This window comes from Pogona vitticeps, chromosome 12, assembly GCF_051106095.1.
Source record: "Pogona vitticeps strain Pit_001003342236 chromosome 12, PviZW2.1, whole genome shotgun sequence".
NCBI classification, from domain to species: Eukaryota; Metazoa; Chordata; class Lepidosauria; order Squamata; family Agamidae; genus Pogona; species Pogona vitticeps.
The window spans coordinates 1,925,797-1,943,890 of record NC_135794.1 but is presented as its reverse complement, the minus strand read 5'-3'; the positions used below and the strand labels follow the sequence as shown (position 1 = coordinate 1,943,890).

The 18,094-nt window shown below is 38.7% G+C and overlaps 1 protein-coding gene and 1 long non-coding RNA gene across 4 annotated transcripts in view; one reads left to right on the top strand and one right to left on the bottom strand.

The window, feature by feature from the left end:
* Positions 1 to 18,094, bottom strand: part of RORA (RAR related orphan receptor A) — a 287,053-nt gene that overhangs the window by 20,705 nt on the left and 248,254 nt on the right. For 2 of the 3 annotated variants that reach the window (XM_072982150.2, XM_072982152.2), the window contains 4 exons: positions 6,267 to 6,352; positions 3,075 to 3,216; positions 1,870 to 2,265; positions 75 to 196 (listed from right to left, as the gene is read on the bottom strand). In XM_072982150.2, coding sequence (XP_072838251.2) covers positions 75 to 196; positions 1,870 to 2,265; positions 3,075 to 3,216; positions 6,267 to 6,352 — 746 coding nt within the window. The remainder of the gene's footprint in view (positions 1 to 74; positions 197 to 1,869; positions 2,266 to 3,074; positions 3,217 to 6,266; positions 6,353 to 18,094) is intronic. The other variant, XM_072982151.2, reaches the window with a different exon arrangement.
* LOC110074511 (uncharacterized) overlaps positions 1 to 18,094 on the top strand; it is a 105,439-nt gene that overhangs the window by 24,281 nt on the left and 63,064 nt on the right. The window lies entirely within an intron of this gene.

Sequence of the window (18,094 nt, the reverse complement as noted above, 5' to 3'; positions counted from 1 at the left end):
ACAGCAGCTCCAAATGAGTACATGCAAATATGGAATGCTACGTGCAGCATTTAGCATATTATCCAAGCTAATACCTTGCTCTGGTAGTTCTCAATTTCTTCTTGTAAAAATGTTTGCCATGTTATCTGTTGTAGCTCTTCTCTCAAATATTGGCAGGTTTCCATGTGTGATTTAGAAATGTTCTGTGCAAGATGTTCTAAAACAGACAGTGAGCAAGAAGTGTTGTACATTAAAAAGGATCACCCATAGGTATGTTTGCACATGTTTTGTCTAGTTAGCCATTAAATTATGAATGTTTTCAACAGCTGATTTGTATGAAATCATAATGGGACTCTAACATGCATTTCTATTTCTTCTTCCCCCAAATACTAGTCACAGTTCTCAACATCACTGTTGATGAGTGGTGAAAAGGTTTGGATGCACAAATTGCCTTGGCTAAGTTAGTAATATCCCTCTGATTCAGCATATGAGCTTGTAACATTGTTTATTTTGTATGAAATGATTGCCCCATACAGCTCAGAGCTGTGTATCTTGACTAACTATGGCTGTCCAAAGTTTCAGATGGAGGGGTCTTTTTCAGCACCTGTACCAAAAATCTTTTCAACTGGAAATACAAAAGGATGAACAGCTCTAGCTAGCTAGCTAGACATTCAGTAAGTGTAGCCATGGAAGGGAACAGAGACATATGCTGTGCCCAATCTTTCACCCACGGCCATCATGTTTTTATAGGGAGTTTTGAAGGAAAAGCATAACTGTCTCCTTTCTCCTAAGACAGTTATAAAACTTCAAGCTATACTTCAAAATGCCTCAAGATTTTATAAACTGGGATTTTAAATATTCCTGAAAAGTTGATTGATATTGTTTTAAAATGATACACAGAGAACATAAATCAAATAATTTCTTTCTCCTTGCTTAATTCTCCTCACCCACCTCCAACAGTAATTGAAACAAAGACTGAAACCTTGTTGCTTGGCCTATTAAGTCACACTAAAGTAGACCAGTTGAATCAAATTTGATGAGTCAACTCCTCTTCAAGTTCCATTGATTCAAATAGGTCTACTATAATTGTGACTTACTTTTGTATAGTAAATTGCAACTAAACTAGACCTATTCGAGTTAAGGAGAGGAGTTGACTTGCTAAATTCTTTCATTCAGTAGGCCTACTTTAGTGTGACTTACTAGGCTAAGCAACAAGATTCTAGCCAATATTTCATAGTAGTCTAGAGAAAGGAATCTGATATTGTTATGTTGATCTTAAATGTAGGAATGGGCTGCTAAGCTTTCTGTCCTGCACAAGGGCTTGACAGGTATTTATTTTACATGTGCTATATTGTTTTAGCAACTCACATGATCATCTTTGGTTGTTACTTTTGTTATAAAAAATACTCAACTTGTAGCTCCATTATATAAATGTACTTCTCAACCTGTAGTCATCCTGAATTGACAGTACAGTATAAATCTAGCAAATACAGTTTTGAGTTTTAGCCACATGCAGCTCTGTTTATAAAAGTGAGGTTGGTTAGTTCTAGAAGCCATTAAGGGTGGCAAGAGAGACAGATCTGACCCACCCACTGAAATGAACAGGAATGGTGCAAGAGAACAGAAGTAGGTTATGTCCAGTTTTAGTGGGTGAGGTATATTGCTTTACCATATTAGTCATCCAGAAGTCCTGAGCTGAGCTTGAGCATACTTTCTGCAATTGGTGTTTGGGGCAGCAACATATTTCCAAAAAGAGCAGCTTGCACAGTTACAGCCATACCCAAAGCTCAAGTTTCAGTGACCAAATATCAAAAGATGTTGCTTTAATCCAAAGGATAGCAAGTACAGCAAGTACAGTACATGGGAATTGCTTCCCATTTTGATTATTACCTAATTCTGCCATGGACACAGTAGGAGAAGTCTCTCCATTTGTAAAAGAGCAATACGGAAAGAAGCCCGATGCAGGTGTGTAGTCACATATCGGTTCTGGTTTGATTCCATTAATATCAAGCCCCGACTGGTCTGGAGAAGGCTGTATGTCTAAGTAGAAGCTGCTAACTGCAGAGTCTGCTTTGCTACCTTCAGGGGTATGCCCATCAATGTAATTACTGAGATCATCATGCAGTTCCGTTAGCCCGTTGGTAGTGATATTGTATGTAGGTGTCAAGGGCTCTGCCTCTCCAGGTTGCTGCTGGTGATCCCTCTGCTGTTGCTGCATTCGGTGTTTCTGTACTTCTGCATACAAGCTGTCCCTCTGTTTTTTTGACATTCGACCAAACTTTACAGCTGAAATATATTCATAAGCAACATATTTTATCACTACCAGACTAGCCACTTAAATGAGCAGACATTACACTTCTTAAAGCAGTAGAAAGCTATGTGACCATGTGGTTACATTTTAAATATATATTTGGTAGCTATTAATCAGTATACAGGATTACAACAAACATTGACTTCATTGTAGAGGTGAAGTTGTATATTAGGAAGTCAGAAAACAGGAGTTCTGTTGCATTAGCTTAGCAAAATTAGATAATGTTCATGTGGTATATGAACAATATTAAGAAGGTGTTTTACATGGGAACATTTGTGAGAAGGGCCATTTTAATATAAAACTGAACAAAAATACATTTCAATCCCATGTATACAGTGCAAACATATTTAATTTGCAGACATAATCTGAGTTTCTACAGTTGGGTTTTCCTGGTCTGACATGCTGGATTTCTTTAGACCAAGAAAATCTGAGAGAATTCAAACAAACAAACAAACAAACAAACAAACAGGGCACTCATAAGTCAAATTAAGCCAGAGGATTTTGAATAGATGATACTTTTTAAAGAAGAAAAGCAGCAGCAGGCCTGGTAAGAAAGACAGGCATTTGTTGTGGCAATTTATGTGTTTGTTGATGGGTGGGTATGTGCATGCATGAAAGCAGTAAGAAACCCTAAAAGCCACTATGTGGGGCAGAACAAAAGAAAATTCAGTGACTTAATGGGCACAGTGTATTTCAAGACATATTTATTAAGAATGGGATGAACAAGCAAAAACTAAGGAGTGTTGCACATACAAGACAGCTGACCTGAACCAGTAAAGCTCACCATCTCGAGACATCCCCACAGCAAGGCATTTCTGTAACCGACAGTGTTGGCAACGATTTCTACTCGTTCGATCAATTAAACAGTTCTTCTGACGAGGACATGAGTATGTGGCATTACTTTGCTGACTCCTCCTAAAAAAACCCTGTAGCACAGTGACAGAAAGTGAAAGGAAGAGTCATTAGTGAATAGTCCAAAGCAGCTGTGTCATGTTTTGCACGAACCTCATACTTTGACAAAAACTTTACTTTCCAGCAAAAAGAAAATGTCCCTTTGAGCACTGACTGGCTGAAATTCTGTCAGTGAAGCTGTGCAGCACAACTTGGATGAAGTCATCATCTAAAGTTGTGCCGCAGGCTGTTTCACGGCAATTTAAAAAAACGAACTGAGAGCAGGACCAGGACTGATGGTGGTGATTTCTTTAAATTGTTCCCCAGTCTGTCTCATAGCTCCAAAAGGGTGCCCCAGGATAAAGGGTATCCCTAGAGATCCCCAGGACCTGGTGGGGAGTAGGACATTTTTAATTGCCCCAAATAATCAGAGATGATAACAGTATCGAAGTCGCACGATAGGATTTCAACCACAATTTTAAAATAAATTTTATTGTAGGCTATTTATTTATTTATTTATTTATTTATTTGTTTGTTTGTTTGTTTGTTTGTTTGTTTGTTTATTTATTTATTTATTTATTTATTTATTTATTTATTAGATTTTAACCCTGCCCCCCTAGACAGCATCTACTTGGGGTGAGGTAAAAATGCTTGTAGCGCTATGGGGCGGTATATAAGTCCAATAAATAAATAAATAAAATAAATAATAAATAGATTTATACAAAACTTATACAAATGTATGAGTATGGTTTTATTCTATATTTGTATAAGTTTACATGTTTAATAAAATATTAAAACATTAAGTGTTTACATAAAAAGCAGTGCTTATTATTTACTATTACATTTTATGAGTGAATAAAAACTAGGATATAATCCACTGTCAACATATTACTGTGAGGATAGACCTTTCTATGCAGGTAGGCCTTGTGCAACTGATTGGCTGCTTGAAGGAAAGCAGTACCTCCATGGAAGTGATCTGGGGAGCAAAAGGAGGCTCTGAGTTTTGAAAAGAGTGCTTTAAAATTATCTTCAATGAGGGCGGGGGAGTGAAAAATTGAGAAAAGGAAAGAAGTGACAGGTCCCTTTCTAGCCCCCCCCCCCGCTCTTTGTCTATTAATAGCAATAATTATGTGCCCTCAAGTCTCTTATCGGTTATGGTGACCTTGCCAAGGTTTTTTAGGTGTAAAGTGCTCAGATGTGGTTTCCCAGCCCCTCCTTCTGGTGGCAATCTAGGACCACACAGCCTCTTCAAGGCCACATCGGTGGCAGGGCATGCAGTCCCCTCAGCCACGAACACATCAGACTGGCCAGGGACAGTGGACTGGTAAGGATCAGGGAGGAAATGGCTGCCTTGGGAGTAAATACCACTGTGGCCGTGATGCTATTTTATTCCTGAAGGCAGAACAAAACCCAGTTTGGATTGGGTCCATCAAATACCTCCCTGTCTGAAAAATTACTCAGATGAGGTTTTCAGTATCAGTGATACTGATTTGCACAAAACTCTCCACCACCATAGAAATCTTTAAAAAAAAAAGTCAGCAGCCACTTGGGCTAATGAAAATTCAAACACTCATATTTTTTCATTTCCAATATTCTATAAAAAGTCAAACATATATTGTCTAATGAATTCTTGCCAAGTGTATCATATGTATTTGCTTGAAGGAATAATTTCTAAACAAGTTTTTAGAAGCTACTTTATGGCCTAAATAGGAATTTTCAAGGCTATTAGTAGTGTCAGTGAACTGATCTGAATAAACAAGTTTGCTTACTTTCCCTCATCAGAAAAGATAAAAAAGAAGGCCATTTATGTTTTGTTTTCTTTTTTGCTTGGGGGAACCTGATACATTTTCCCTCTTCCCTCTCCACGACATGTTGAGCCTGGCATAAAACTAAGCTACTAAACTCATATTTGGTCTTTTGACAATTTTCATTTAATGAATTGATTCCTACAGTTCATTAACGTGCCCACTTCCACTTCTGTATACACATATGTCTTAATTAGCTGCTCATTGGCTGTTTAATTACAAGAAAACAGCTGACAGCTGCCTTGTTGCATCCTAATGGCAGAGACTCTAAAAAGGATACACACCAGCTTGTGACAACAAAGACTTATTCATAATCCTATGATTTATGGCTAACACTTACACATTTCTACGTGTCATTACGTTTTGCAATATTTTAGTAATTGCCAATTAGGAATCAAAAAATTGTGCTTTGCCCCCCTCCCCTATACATTTTCTGAACTCTGAATTTATTTTTAAAACAAATAAAAGTAACAAAGTATCAAAACTTGTGTATTTCCTGAGCAACAGGATTTCAGCTGTTAATTGTTAAAGTTGTGGCAGCCAAGGTAATCTCTCTTTCCCTTGGATTGTCCGGTATGGCAGTGGTCCCCAACCTTGGGCCTCCAGATGTTCTTCAACTACAACTCCCAGTTCTTCGATTACAACTCCACCATCACCTCTGCTGGCCAGGATTTCTGGGAGTTGAAGTCCAAGAACATCTGGAGGCCCAAGGTTGGGGACCACTGCGGTATGGGATCATACAGATATGCTAGAAAATCTCACATTAATTAAATAAAATATTTTCTTTCTTTTAAATTCAGTTTAATCTCACCAGTGAAGTTCCTAGTTAGAAATATACTGTTTTGGGATGCAGTACCATTTAAACAAATTATAGTTTAGGGGAACAATAATATGATTTAGTTTAGGGGAGCAATAATATGTCTAGATACCTGGCTACAAAGCCAGAGGTTGGGCTCCCCACTGTACTTCCTGAAAGAAAAGCAAGGCTGTGTGGTCTTGGGCAAACTGCACTGTCCCAGGGCTGCCCCCAGAAGAAGGGAATGGTAAATCCCTTCTGTTTACGCTCTACTTGGAAAACCCTGGAAAGGATCCCTAACTCACCATAAGTCAGAATTGACTTGATGGAACATATTTATTGTTATGGTAGTTCACCAGCTGTACTGATCAACACTGACTGCAGATTCAAGAGTCCATCTTGCACAAAGGCAAGCAAGCAAGTCAACACATTTTCTCCTACCAGATAGACTCCCCTGCCAAATATATATATTTATCAACCATACCTTGCAGCCCTCACAGGTAATGACACCATAATGGATTCCTGATGATTTGTCTCCACAGATCTTGCATGGAATAATTTCAATTTGAGCTGCAAGAGAAACACACAGCCAGATAATTATATTTTCTTTTAAACACCTTATACAAAGCATTCCCTGATCAGCATTTGTACAGCAAAAACTAATAACCTGCTCAACATTCTACCATATTAACTATTCATTGCTGAACTATGAGGGTTCCCCTAGGGCCTTGTACTAATTTATGGTTGCTTGTTACATAATAGCTTTCAGGTTATTAAAATGGGTCATTTGAGAAGGTGCTTAAAAAACCTCACAACATTGTCAGATACAACATTTCAAAGCCAAGAGGGGTTGGACCCCTGAGTTCCAACTGTGGTCAAAGAAATATACCATGTCTTTTAGTATGGTATGTACAGCGGAATCCAAAAGATATCCAAGGTATCTTATACACATACAAATATACCATAAAACAATCTCATAAAAGCTAACAGATCACCAGAAGAGGAAACCCAGGTTAAATTCCAATAAAGCTAGACAATAAAGCACAGCATGTATTGAACTATTATCCACTTTGCCAGGATTCACTGTCACCATGTGTGTGCATCTCTCATTTAACCACAGAATAAAGTAACCACCTTCTCTGCTGAGATAAACCCCCAAAACACGTACACACACACACTCAGAATGAAAAAGGCAGCAAAATTGCTGGATGAGCTGGAAGAAGCAGAGAATTGTCTTAGACCTGAAAAAGCAAAATTTCAAACAGAACAGCCACAAATGGCCTGGATTGGCATTTTACTTTCCTCAATATGGGCATTTTACTTTCCTCAAAACCATCCCCTGAGTGGTTGTGCTTCCCTTACCCTTCATACAGAATTTGCTGCCATTTTCACTGGCACTGCAAGTCAGTAAGGGGAGAGAAGGAACATTGAGTGGCTTAAACCACAGCTATTGCTTCCTACCTTCCAATGTTTATCTAATATTCTGGGTTGGACCATACATTTCTGACACCATGTGTCTTGGCAGAAATATGAACTGTGCCTTGCTATTGAAATCAGTAGTTGTAGCTTTTGTTCTAGCAGGCGTCTTGTGTTGTCTGATGGATTTTAAACTCTTTGTCTGCAAGGTATGCTGTTTTCCCACCACTTCCTTCAGATAGAGGTAGATCAGGGCATTACCCTACTTATCCTCTTCATTTCTGACATGCAAATAAACACTTGCTGAAATCTTGTTCATATGCAAACTGGACACAGTGAGAAATGTGCTCTCTGTTGGGGGGGGGGAAGGCACAATATAGCTAAATTACACCACCCACCCAAATACAAACACAGCCTGCAAGAGCAGCTCTGCCTAGTCATTAAATTTGTTATCGTACAAACACTAGTATTTTCCAAATCATCCTGAATTATAGTTCCATTCTGCCAAGGCAAAATAAAGACCAATTTTGATACACCCATTTAAATATACATTTATGGAAGCATTGCCACCCATTCTTATCTTCATTATGACATTTCAGAAAATCCTCAGAACCTTGAAGACTCATTAAGAATGTGCTCTTTACTATCCATTCCTTGCTCTCCACAGTGTGGAGAAAAGCCACTACTATCTGCTCATCCTCTCACATGTTTAGTCAGAAGAAAAATTTCAGGCTATGTCTAAATTGTAGGAGAAAGCAGGCAATTTCTCTCAGCCTGTCTGGCTGCTTGAAGGAACGGCAGTAGTGTCAATGCCTGATGTTGGAAGGGGGTGGGATCCTCCCTTATCTGGAATACTGTATAGAGCAAAGTGTTTGCTGGGATCTTGTTCTCCAGCTGTGGCAGCCTGTTGCAGCTGTCAGTCCAGATAGCTGCAGGAGATGAAAATAGGTCTTTGATAGGACATAATACGTGAACCAGATCTTGTAAGGGCTTCCCTCTCCCAGACTAATTCCTGTAAGCAGCTAAATTATGATAGGTTCAAAGAATCACACAAATACTAAAAGGGTACAGGATGTGGTAATTGGGCACACGGTGTATAGATGTGAAGATGGGGTTGGCTGTTTGTAGGAAACTTCTGGTGAAAAAGCAAAAGCTGGAATGGCGGTTGAATAAGTTTTCCGGCATAGGGTGTCAGTGCCTAGCACAGCTCTTCTCTCCCTCTCCCTGCCCACCCTTAGGGTAAAATCTGTGCAAAATGAGCAAATCCATTCATAAATTCTTAAGAGCTGTGGAATTTTATCATCTTAGACAGAATTAGGGTTATATTTTTATACCATTATAATTTTTACTTTCAGGCCTCTGGATAGCTGAGTGAGAGAGCTCAGAGAGGCCCATGAGCAGGACACTCAGTAAGTTTGATCAGTTAGCCAGTCAGAAAGGAGTGTTCAGAAGATGCTGCAAGACTTGGCTCCAGTCCCGGGGAGCACTTAATCTGACACTTCAACTATGTGCCTGATTTTACTTACAATTTCAGCTAATCCTATGGTTAAATGTAAGCACTAGGCAGATTGTTACATAACTTCCACTGTCTGCATTAGAAAAAATGGTAGTATAATGAGAACCAGTTATTAGAAGGCAGCCTGATCTACCTCATATGTGAACTACAACTCTCATGATCCCTCCACATCAGCTATGCTGGCTAGGCCTGATGAGAATTTCAGTCCAACATCTGATGGGCCTTAGTTGTCCACCCCAAGCTACGTAAAAAGCCATTATATTCCCCCGTATTCAAAGGGTTGATTCCTCAGACTACAGCAGTACTCATTATTAAAGGTGCGAGAAGCCAGTGAATGTCAAAAAAGGTGTCTGTTTTGAACTCTCTGCCTTATTCTAAATAGATTTAAGCTCCGGGTTCCTCACTTCCACTTAGACCCAACGGAAGTGCCACTATATTCTCCCATCATTTCTGTACTCTAGTGTTGTGTTACACTGAAAGCAGGAGCTAAGTAGCCCTATCTACAACAGGCTTTTACTTAAGATCCAGCAGTTTAAGCCAATGTACCATTTGTACAGTAGCTTTCCAGTTGGGAAGAAAAAAATGCTAGGAGAAAAGCTGCATTTACCAGAATGTATCATGAGGGATGGCCCTATGGGGAAGCAATACTACTGATAACAAGCAAAGGAGAAAGCAATGAAGGGACTCTGTCAGTTATTTGGAAAAAAAATGTTTGTTTGGTAACCCAAGAAATAGACACATACAAAATTTAGAAAATGTGTTACTAATAAAGCTGGAAGCCATGAGATCACTAATATAAACACATTGCCTTATAAAGCAGAAAGTGTTAACATGTATCAAAAGGCAGTCATTTGTGTTTCAAATGCTGCTGTTGCACCTCCCAAGTCTATTGATTAAACATACAATCATACCTAGTCAATGGCATATATATGTAGCACAAACAGTGCCACATATCATGTAGTATTTGAAGCAGTGCAACTAGCTGAAGTAAAAAAAAAAAGGAATTGACTACGTAACATTCTAATCCCAGTGCATTTTCAGCTCCATTACCTAAATAATTTGGTCTCCTTGCACCCTAAAGTAATTCATGATAATTAAGTGTTATTCACCTAAATAATCTGAGGCTTACAATGACATTCAGGTTTTGACAAGTTTTTAAATTCGAGATTCTCTAAGAAAATGTGTGTGCATGATATGCACACGTTTGCATGCATGCAAATGCATGCATATATGGAGATTTCCGTACAACGTCTCAAGCAATTTCTAGTGCAGACATTGTCCTGGCTGAACACAGATTTTATAGAAAACTGGGTTGTAACACATTCAGTACATTAACTGATGTGTAGAGTGGACATCCGGATCTAGAACTCTGAAGAGATCTTAAAGTTGAACAAGTATATGCAGGAGAAAACAATAGTTTAGGTATCTTAGTCCTAAATTATTAAAAGGCATATATGTTAAAAAGCAGCAGTTTAAATTGGGTTGGAAAAAGCATGTTCACATAGTAGCATGCATGGACATTACAGAATACGAAGCAAAATAAAAGTTGTGGGGCGAGCTTCCTGGAAGATCTTATAGTATAAATTATATAGGAGTGATAAGGAAGGGGACATAGTTCAGTGAAAGAGCACATGCCTTGCTGACAAAAAACTGCAGATTCAATCCCCAGTGTCTTCCATTTTCCTGATAGTAATCCTAAAGAAATGCTTCCAGTTCCTGGTTGAAATGGAAAAGGGCTTAAACTCCAATAAGGCAGCTTCATCTGTTCTACTGTATGTAATATAGTGACAGTAGAAATAATGGGCACCTTGCCTGAAAGCTGACTATCTAAGTTAGTTGCCTCAGTCTACTTAAGGATAGGACTGGCTCTGTGAACAGTATTCTTAGATAAACATCCATCTGCCAGTTTGTACAGATTAAGTTCTTTAAAACATAAGGGCTCTTGTATGTAGCCATTTTGATAGGATTATGGAGTAATATAAGCCATAAGTAGTTGTTAGTTTGTACAGCATGGAGTGTGCAGTATTAGGCACTTAATAGATAATAATCCTTTGCCGGCGGCAACACATATCTATTGACGGTAAAGAAGTGCTTTCTCTCATGCCAAAGTATTATTTCCAAGAGGAAGTTAATATTCCTGGCTGACCCAGTATTATCTACTCAGCTTAGAAGGAACTTTCAGAGAACAACTAAGAATCTGAAGAAGAAGCAGACGTTGGTTCAGTCAGCTACAGAAAGCCTAAAGCTCCAGTGACAAGCACACATATTAATGATGGCATTTTTGTTGTTGTTGGTTGCCATTCATAGCAAGAGATATATATTAAATTATTTCAAAGGATGAAATATAAACATTGCAAAGCTAGGCTTTCATACAACACCACCATTACCATCATTGGTATAACATAACTGGTTCTAGGAATTTTTATGACAGATGTGGATGTTAGATTCTTACAGGAGTAGCTATCAGTTACTGATTTGTTTAAATCGAAGCCAACTTTAAATTCTTGTATATTATATTCTTTATCTTAAAACCATCTCTAGTCTGCTTTTAAAAAATTCTACTCATGACCATTAGGTGTCACTACAGTCAACAGAGTTGACTAAGGAAAAGAAAATCATTAAACCAGTGTCCAATGCTCTTTTTTGGAGACCAGCAATTTCTGGATTACACATAATTCACTTAACATTCACTTTTTATCCTGAAAGAAGGACATTTCCAACTTTGCAACAGGTATCTTCCAAACTGCCTAAGGAGAGAGAAGGGCTAGCAGAAGTAAAAATATGTCTCTAGCATCACACACGAACAAGCAAGATCAGAAGCTCCCCTAAAGAATTACTTGGGTTGCCTAATGCTGGGATAAATTAGCAAAGAAAGAACAGAAGGTTTAAGGTAGAATTTGGACTAGTATGGACCAGCGCACTGGAAGACCTAGTGTTATAAAAGGTGGGGCACATCTAAAAGAGAAGAGATGAATGCAGAGTATATTTGCTGCATCAAAAGATAAGCCAAAGGGCCTGATCAAAATGGTTTGGGACCAGAATGGAAAGGAGCAGCAGAAAATAGGGCAGGCAGGAAAATAAGGTGACTATCAACCTGATGGGATGGCAGGCAGGGCGATAGGGCAAAAAAGACAGTGTCACCAAGAGAAGATCAGAAGTATTCTGACTGAGAAATAAGAAAAATGTGGAGCCAGTTGGAGTCCAAGGAGCATAATACAATCTCTTCCTGTAGAGTTCCCTCTGCACCAAAAGCAATAACAAAGCAGACACCTGATCTGTATCCCAGCTGATCCTGACACCTAACAAATTCATCATGGCTTTGCTGAAGGCTCACACCATCCGTTTCAGGACAAGACTTTAATGGCCCTTGATCACACAACCAGAAGGCTGTCTGAGAAGATCCAGGATCTACATAGATGTATGGAGATACTTGTGGAGAGAGAAGAGGACTGCTAGGAAACTCTGCTCTCATGACTGTGTGCTGGAAAAGACCCTGTAAGTTTTCGCTTGGACCCCACTTTGCCTTGCTTCACCTTCTACAAAAGCCATCTCTGGCAGCACATCAACTGACCTCCTGACCAATAAATCATACCACACACCACTAACAAATTTCAGTGGATCATCCCTCAACTTTTTAAAGCCACAATTTCAGAATCTCTTCAGGCAAGAATTTCATCTCACAGTAAAAAAGAATAAACCTTAAGTTTTGAGAATTCCTGAAGATGTAAATGGTAAAATATGGATGCAGTAAAAAGAAAAGAAGATATGATTTTTAAAATGGATATTTCATAATGTTTTAATGCTTACACTTGTAACATCCTGAGTGCTGGATAAAAAGAATTAAGTGCCCACCACTATTTTTAACTTCTCCTACTTTCAGAGGTAAAAGCATCTCTTTCTGCCCTCAGTCTCTTGGAAGACTGCTATTCATACACCAGTGAAACTATTAGATGTGGGTTGGTTGTTGTTGTTTTCCTTCTGAACTAACTGCAGGCTACTGCTTGCAAAGTTAAGCTTCTGCCATTAGAATTATCAGGAATGTCCAACTAGAGGAAGCGGAGGTGACACCTTCAATTGGATCATCTCTAAGTGGAAATGCAAAAGATTGAACCAAGTCAGGTTGTAAAAAACATGAACTTCTAATGAACCATGAACATCTATTAGAAGCAAAACAGGGGCTGCTTCCCAAATAAGCATACTGTGGATATTTACAGATACATGAAGATGAGGCGCACAGCTTGGAAATACCCTATCGTAATACAGCCTAAATGGGACTTATTTTCTATTTAGTTGCCTGCAACAGAATGATATGCACTGATAGAAGTGCACTGTCAAACATTCATTATTTTCAGGGGATGTTTTTTTTTTTTCAGGTACAACCATCTACATTTATTCAAACACAGTCATGTCATCTTCTGGTTGCTTCACAAGGGTGGAGGGCAGAGTTTCACTTAACTGGGGCTTATTTTCGGGAGAAGGCTTATATTATGAGCATCCTGAAAAATCCTATTAGTGCTTATTTTCAGGTTAGGTCTTATTTTTGGGAAAACAGCGTTGTTGTGTGATCCAGAAATTGACTAATGTACTCAGTATATTATATTGTGTGAAGACAACACTAGTTGTGTCAGTTCTTGAGAACAAAACAAAGCACAGTATCAGGAAACCATTTGATAATTTTTTTAAATAATCAAACAAAAGCTACCACTCACTGGGGGCCACTCACTTTAATGCATTCTGTATTTTAAAAACCCCATTCCAACCCAGCAAAACAAAGTCATCCTTTTCTTGCATAGCAAGCAATTATAACACTTATTGCACAATCCTTTGTGTCTTTAATGATTAAATTGTCACATTTCAATAATATTACAAATCATTACCTATGTTTTAAGTTTTGGCAATTTACAAAAGTATTTAAGCAATCAGTTAAATTGATGTGTGAGATAAATTAGCTGACAGCCCAAGTTTTTTTTTTTTAAAAAAAGATTTTCCAGTAGGCATGAGTAGATATATTGTGGAAATTTTCAATAAGTGGTACTGCAACAGGAGGTTTAGATGTCGGGCAAACTTGTGTTGCGTCTCTTTCCAAGAAAGCTAAAGTTAACTTATTTAACACTAACTAAATCTGTTTAATGCTTGTTTCCAAAATGACAGTGGCCTTGTAATCTGCTTGAGATAAAGAAGTGCCAAGATTAGTGATTACATAAGCCCATCATCAAGCACTGAAACAATAATCAGATCAACTTTTCTTATTTGTGTACAAAGGCTATTAGAATCAGCTGACTCTTCAAAATCCAATTTAATGTTGCTAAAAAACCCTTTACATAGAACCCATTTGGACAAACTAGATATTTGCAAAGAAACTGCTTTTGTTTCTTAACCATTCTGCCTTCAGCCAAAAATGTAATAAAATGTGGAAAGGGGAAGAAAATACTTTAAAAGAATAAGCAGAATATGTATTACTGAAAGAGTAATGCAATCAAAATCCTCCTAAGTAAAAATGAAGACAAAAGAAATAATATAAGCAACTTTTCTATTAAAACTAAATGCGAAAAAAGGGCTTGGAAGACTTCCGTCTTGATACGGTAATATTTAGCGTGCTCCAGTCAGTCAATATTTATTTATTTTATTAGACTTATATACTGCCCATCTAGAACGTATCTACTCTGGGCGGTTTACACAAAAAATAAACTATGAAAATATAAATGTACTAAAAATACAACCCACATTAACAACAGAATCCAAGTTGGAAAAGGAAGAGGATAATGGGCTAGGTGATGGCTGTAGTGAAGGCCTGCCTATATAACCATGTCTTCAAATTGGCCTTAAAGGGGGCCAGGCAGATCTCTGCAGATAAACTGTTCTAGGGACGAGGGGCCACTGCCAAGAAGGCCCGATTTTTAGTTTTTTCCCTTCGGACCTCTCTCGATGTTAGGCCCCTCAGCCGCCCGGCCTGACTAGAACAGGTGATACAGGCAGAACTAGGTGGAAGAAGGCAGTCATTGTGGCATATTGATTTGTTAGTTCTGGTAGGACCTGAAGATTTGGTTCATGGCTTCCCACTGCCAAAGGCAGAAGGCCTCATCCTCTGGTGTCTGAAAGTGATAAGCTTGACCTGGATGACTGACACCCTTTCCCTTGATTAGCCTTAAAAAGGGATGGCAAATCACTGGCTCATACCACATATCTTTCTGGAGGGTTCTACTGAATTGCCATGCACTTTCATTCATCATGAAAAGGAAGTGCTCTCAAGCTCCCAGGCTATAAGAAACAGAACTAGGGAAACCTTTAAAAGTTACTTGTATCTCTTTTTGATGCTGTGTGAACAATGTACTCTCTATTCACATTTGCATTAGTTTGCATGGCACAACATGCTACCGGTTTTTTGTCCAAAGGCTTGGAGACTGCTTGTGAGAATAGTATTGATTTGTTATTCAAATATTTATATCTTGCTCTGTATCTAGAGATCCCAGGGCAGGGCGCAGACAATAAAGCAAAAGACAATTATGGAACCATTTAAAGCATTTTAAAATAATCAGCAGAATAAAACCATGTACAGAAATCTATAATTTGATTGGGTCAGAATCAGGCTGTAGTCACTGGGCCCAAAATACTTAGGAAAAGAGGTGAGTTTAGCATACCGACAAAATGAGGATAGTGTCAGAAGTAATCAGGTCTCCAAGGCAGGCCATTCTACAATCAGGGATGCCAGAAGAGAGAAGGCCCTTTTTCACATCTCCACAAAATGTATTATTCCCACAAGAGGGCCCTCTCAGAAGACCTGAGTACTCAGTCAGGTCTATAGAGAGAGTTATGGGCACCCCTGGCCTAGAACGACAGTCTTGAACTGCACATCACGACTCCCCTCTTAGGACTTGCCATGTTATAAGAGAGTATGGAGAGTACATTCTGCTCCCAAGCCCTGCCAGTTCACACATAGGGAAAGGGAGAAGAAGCAAGGAAATCTGTTTAAAAGTATTTAAGCAGGTCTTTAATCTGGAGTTTGTTACTTTTACCTCCCTGCTATGGCTCTGTTCCGCTGTATCTTTAATTATACTGTGTAACAACACTAACGCTAACATAACATAAAATAAACCTTGGGTCACCATGTGAAAACCAGCATATCAGGACATACTCATTTCCAAGGGGACTTCTAGTGGAGCTGAAAAACAACATTTCCTAGCAAGAGAACAGAAATACCATTTGTCCTTGAGCTCAGCCCTCATAATATGGTGCCTGAGATTATTTGTCCACTGTATGCCAAGGCTTCAAGGGCTTCGTATGATGCGGATACTCAAGGATTTGCAATAGCAACCCACTCACCCCCCTAAACTCAGCCCTTTAGAAACTATCTCAGTACCTGGAACAGTGAAACAGAGCCTAGGCTATGTTATGCAGATACAACTAATTGAACTAATTGAACTGAACTGCAAGCTACACACTTAAAATACCAGGGTCTCAATAAGGAAGCACTCTACTGGCTTTTCATTATTGCAAAATATTGACTATGTGCCTCTTTATAATTCAATGCTTAGCCAAACCAACTACAGTATAGCCTATAAACAGTTGATACTTGGTTTCTCCTTGAAAGTGATAACTCTCCCAAATGTTATTCTGTCCCCTCAACTAAGGTTGAATTTATTTAGTTCCATTTCTGTCCTACCCTTTTCAACAGAACAGGAAGAATAACACAATAAAATAAAATCACAGTAAGATACGCTCGTGTCATTAAATTTGCCACACTGATTTGCTTAAGTCTCTGTGTTGAGCCCCAGCCGAAAGAGAAAAGTGTTAGGGTTCATCCAGAAAGAATTGAGACACTGACTTCACAGACATCCTGAAGAGAAAGTTCCAATAATGCGGAGAGATTTTCTCCCAGTCGCCTACTTCATAGGGACTTGGTGCATGGATGATAGGAGACAACAAGACAACCTTAATTATTTTGTAGTCTGAGAGGCTGGCTAACATGACAGCTGACATCTAGTGACATATTAGTCTTTTAAAATTAGAAAGAAGTGAGCCACTTGTTTACAGCCCAAAACAGCAAAATCGTAAACAAGACTGCATCTAAAGACAACACAGAACCTACCACATAACCAAATCCTCTCACACAGAAAAATCTCAAGTTCTTGGAAGCTGTACAAAACATTGGTTCTTTTGGCAATATAAAATATGAGTCACAAACGCTTAACACAAGTGTGTAACCATTTCCTTTATGGAGAAATAATATCCATCTGTTTTATCTCAACTGAAAGATGACTTCTCAAGCAGTTTTTTAAAATCCTGTTGCATGTAATGGTTTCTTGGGTAGACATACGCATGTGTAGAAACATAAGAAGCTACCTTATCCTGAGTCAGACCAAACAACAATATTTTCATACATTGACTGGCAGCTCCCCATAGGTATAGCTCTGCCAGGGACTCAACTGCTCTACCCCTGAGCTACATCCCTCTGAGACATGTATTAAATCCTTGCCCTTCAAACTTGATGGGATGCTTTTATGTTTTGTATGTACATTTTCTTAAAGGAAGTAACTCATCTTCATTGTCTTGAGTACTGGTTGCATTACTTGACCTACTTACAGAGCCATAATGCTGTGCCTAATTCTTATTCAATAATGCCAAACATGCATTTAAGTTACCAGTCAAATTTGATTTTGTATACTACTTTACATTCCACCTCCTCAATCCAATCAGAAGAATGTGCAGGATATAAGCGTGCATCATTATAGCTCAGTAGTTTAAGTCTTGGGTTTGTAGCTGGAGCCTGAGAGTTTGATTCCCCACTGTGCCTCCTTGACAGCAGCTGGACTCAATGATCTACATATAGGGTCCCTTCCAGCTCTGCAGCTCTAAGATGATGATTATTATTATAGGTGCCCATTACAAATTGCCAGTTAACTAAAGACATTTCAGTCAAAAATGTGAACCCATTTTATATTAATAAATAACAACTTTGTGCTAGTGCCTGGTAAGGCTATGGCATTCTGGAAATACAGATAGGAAATCTCACTGAAATTTCCCCATGGGAAAAGACACAAAATATGCTTACATTAGCTAGCCTGATGGGTGTAAGGAAATAGGTTTTCCAATCTAAAATGTGTTGTGAAACAAAGGCATTGAAATTTATCTCCATTTTGGCTACTTTCAGGGAGGATTCCCCCTCATAACTGCTGGCTGTCAAGGACTTGGGGCCAATGAAATGTAGTTTCAGTTGATTCATGAGTAGGACGTTATGCAACAAGGCTGTCTTCCCAGAAAAAAAAAAACTCAGCTTCAAATGCTAGTCTCCTTCAGAGTACAAAAAATCAGAAGTATCAGTGGCTAGTACTCACGATGGCTGTATATCGCTTTTAATATCCTAGATAGTATGCAGATACATT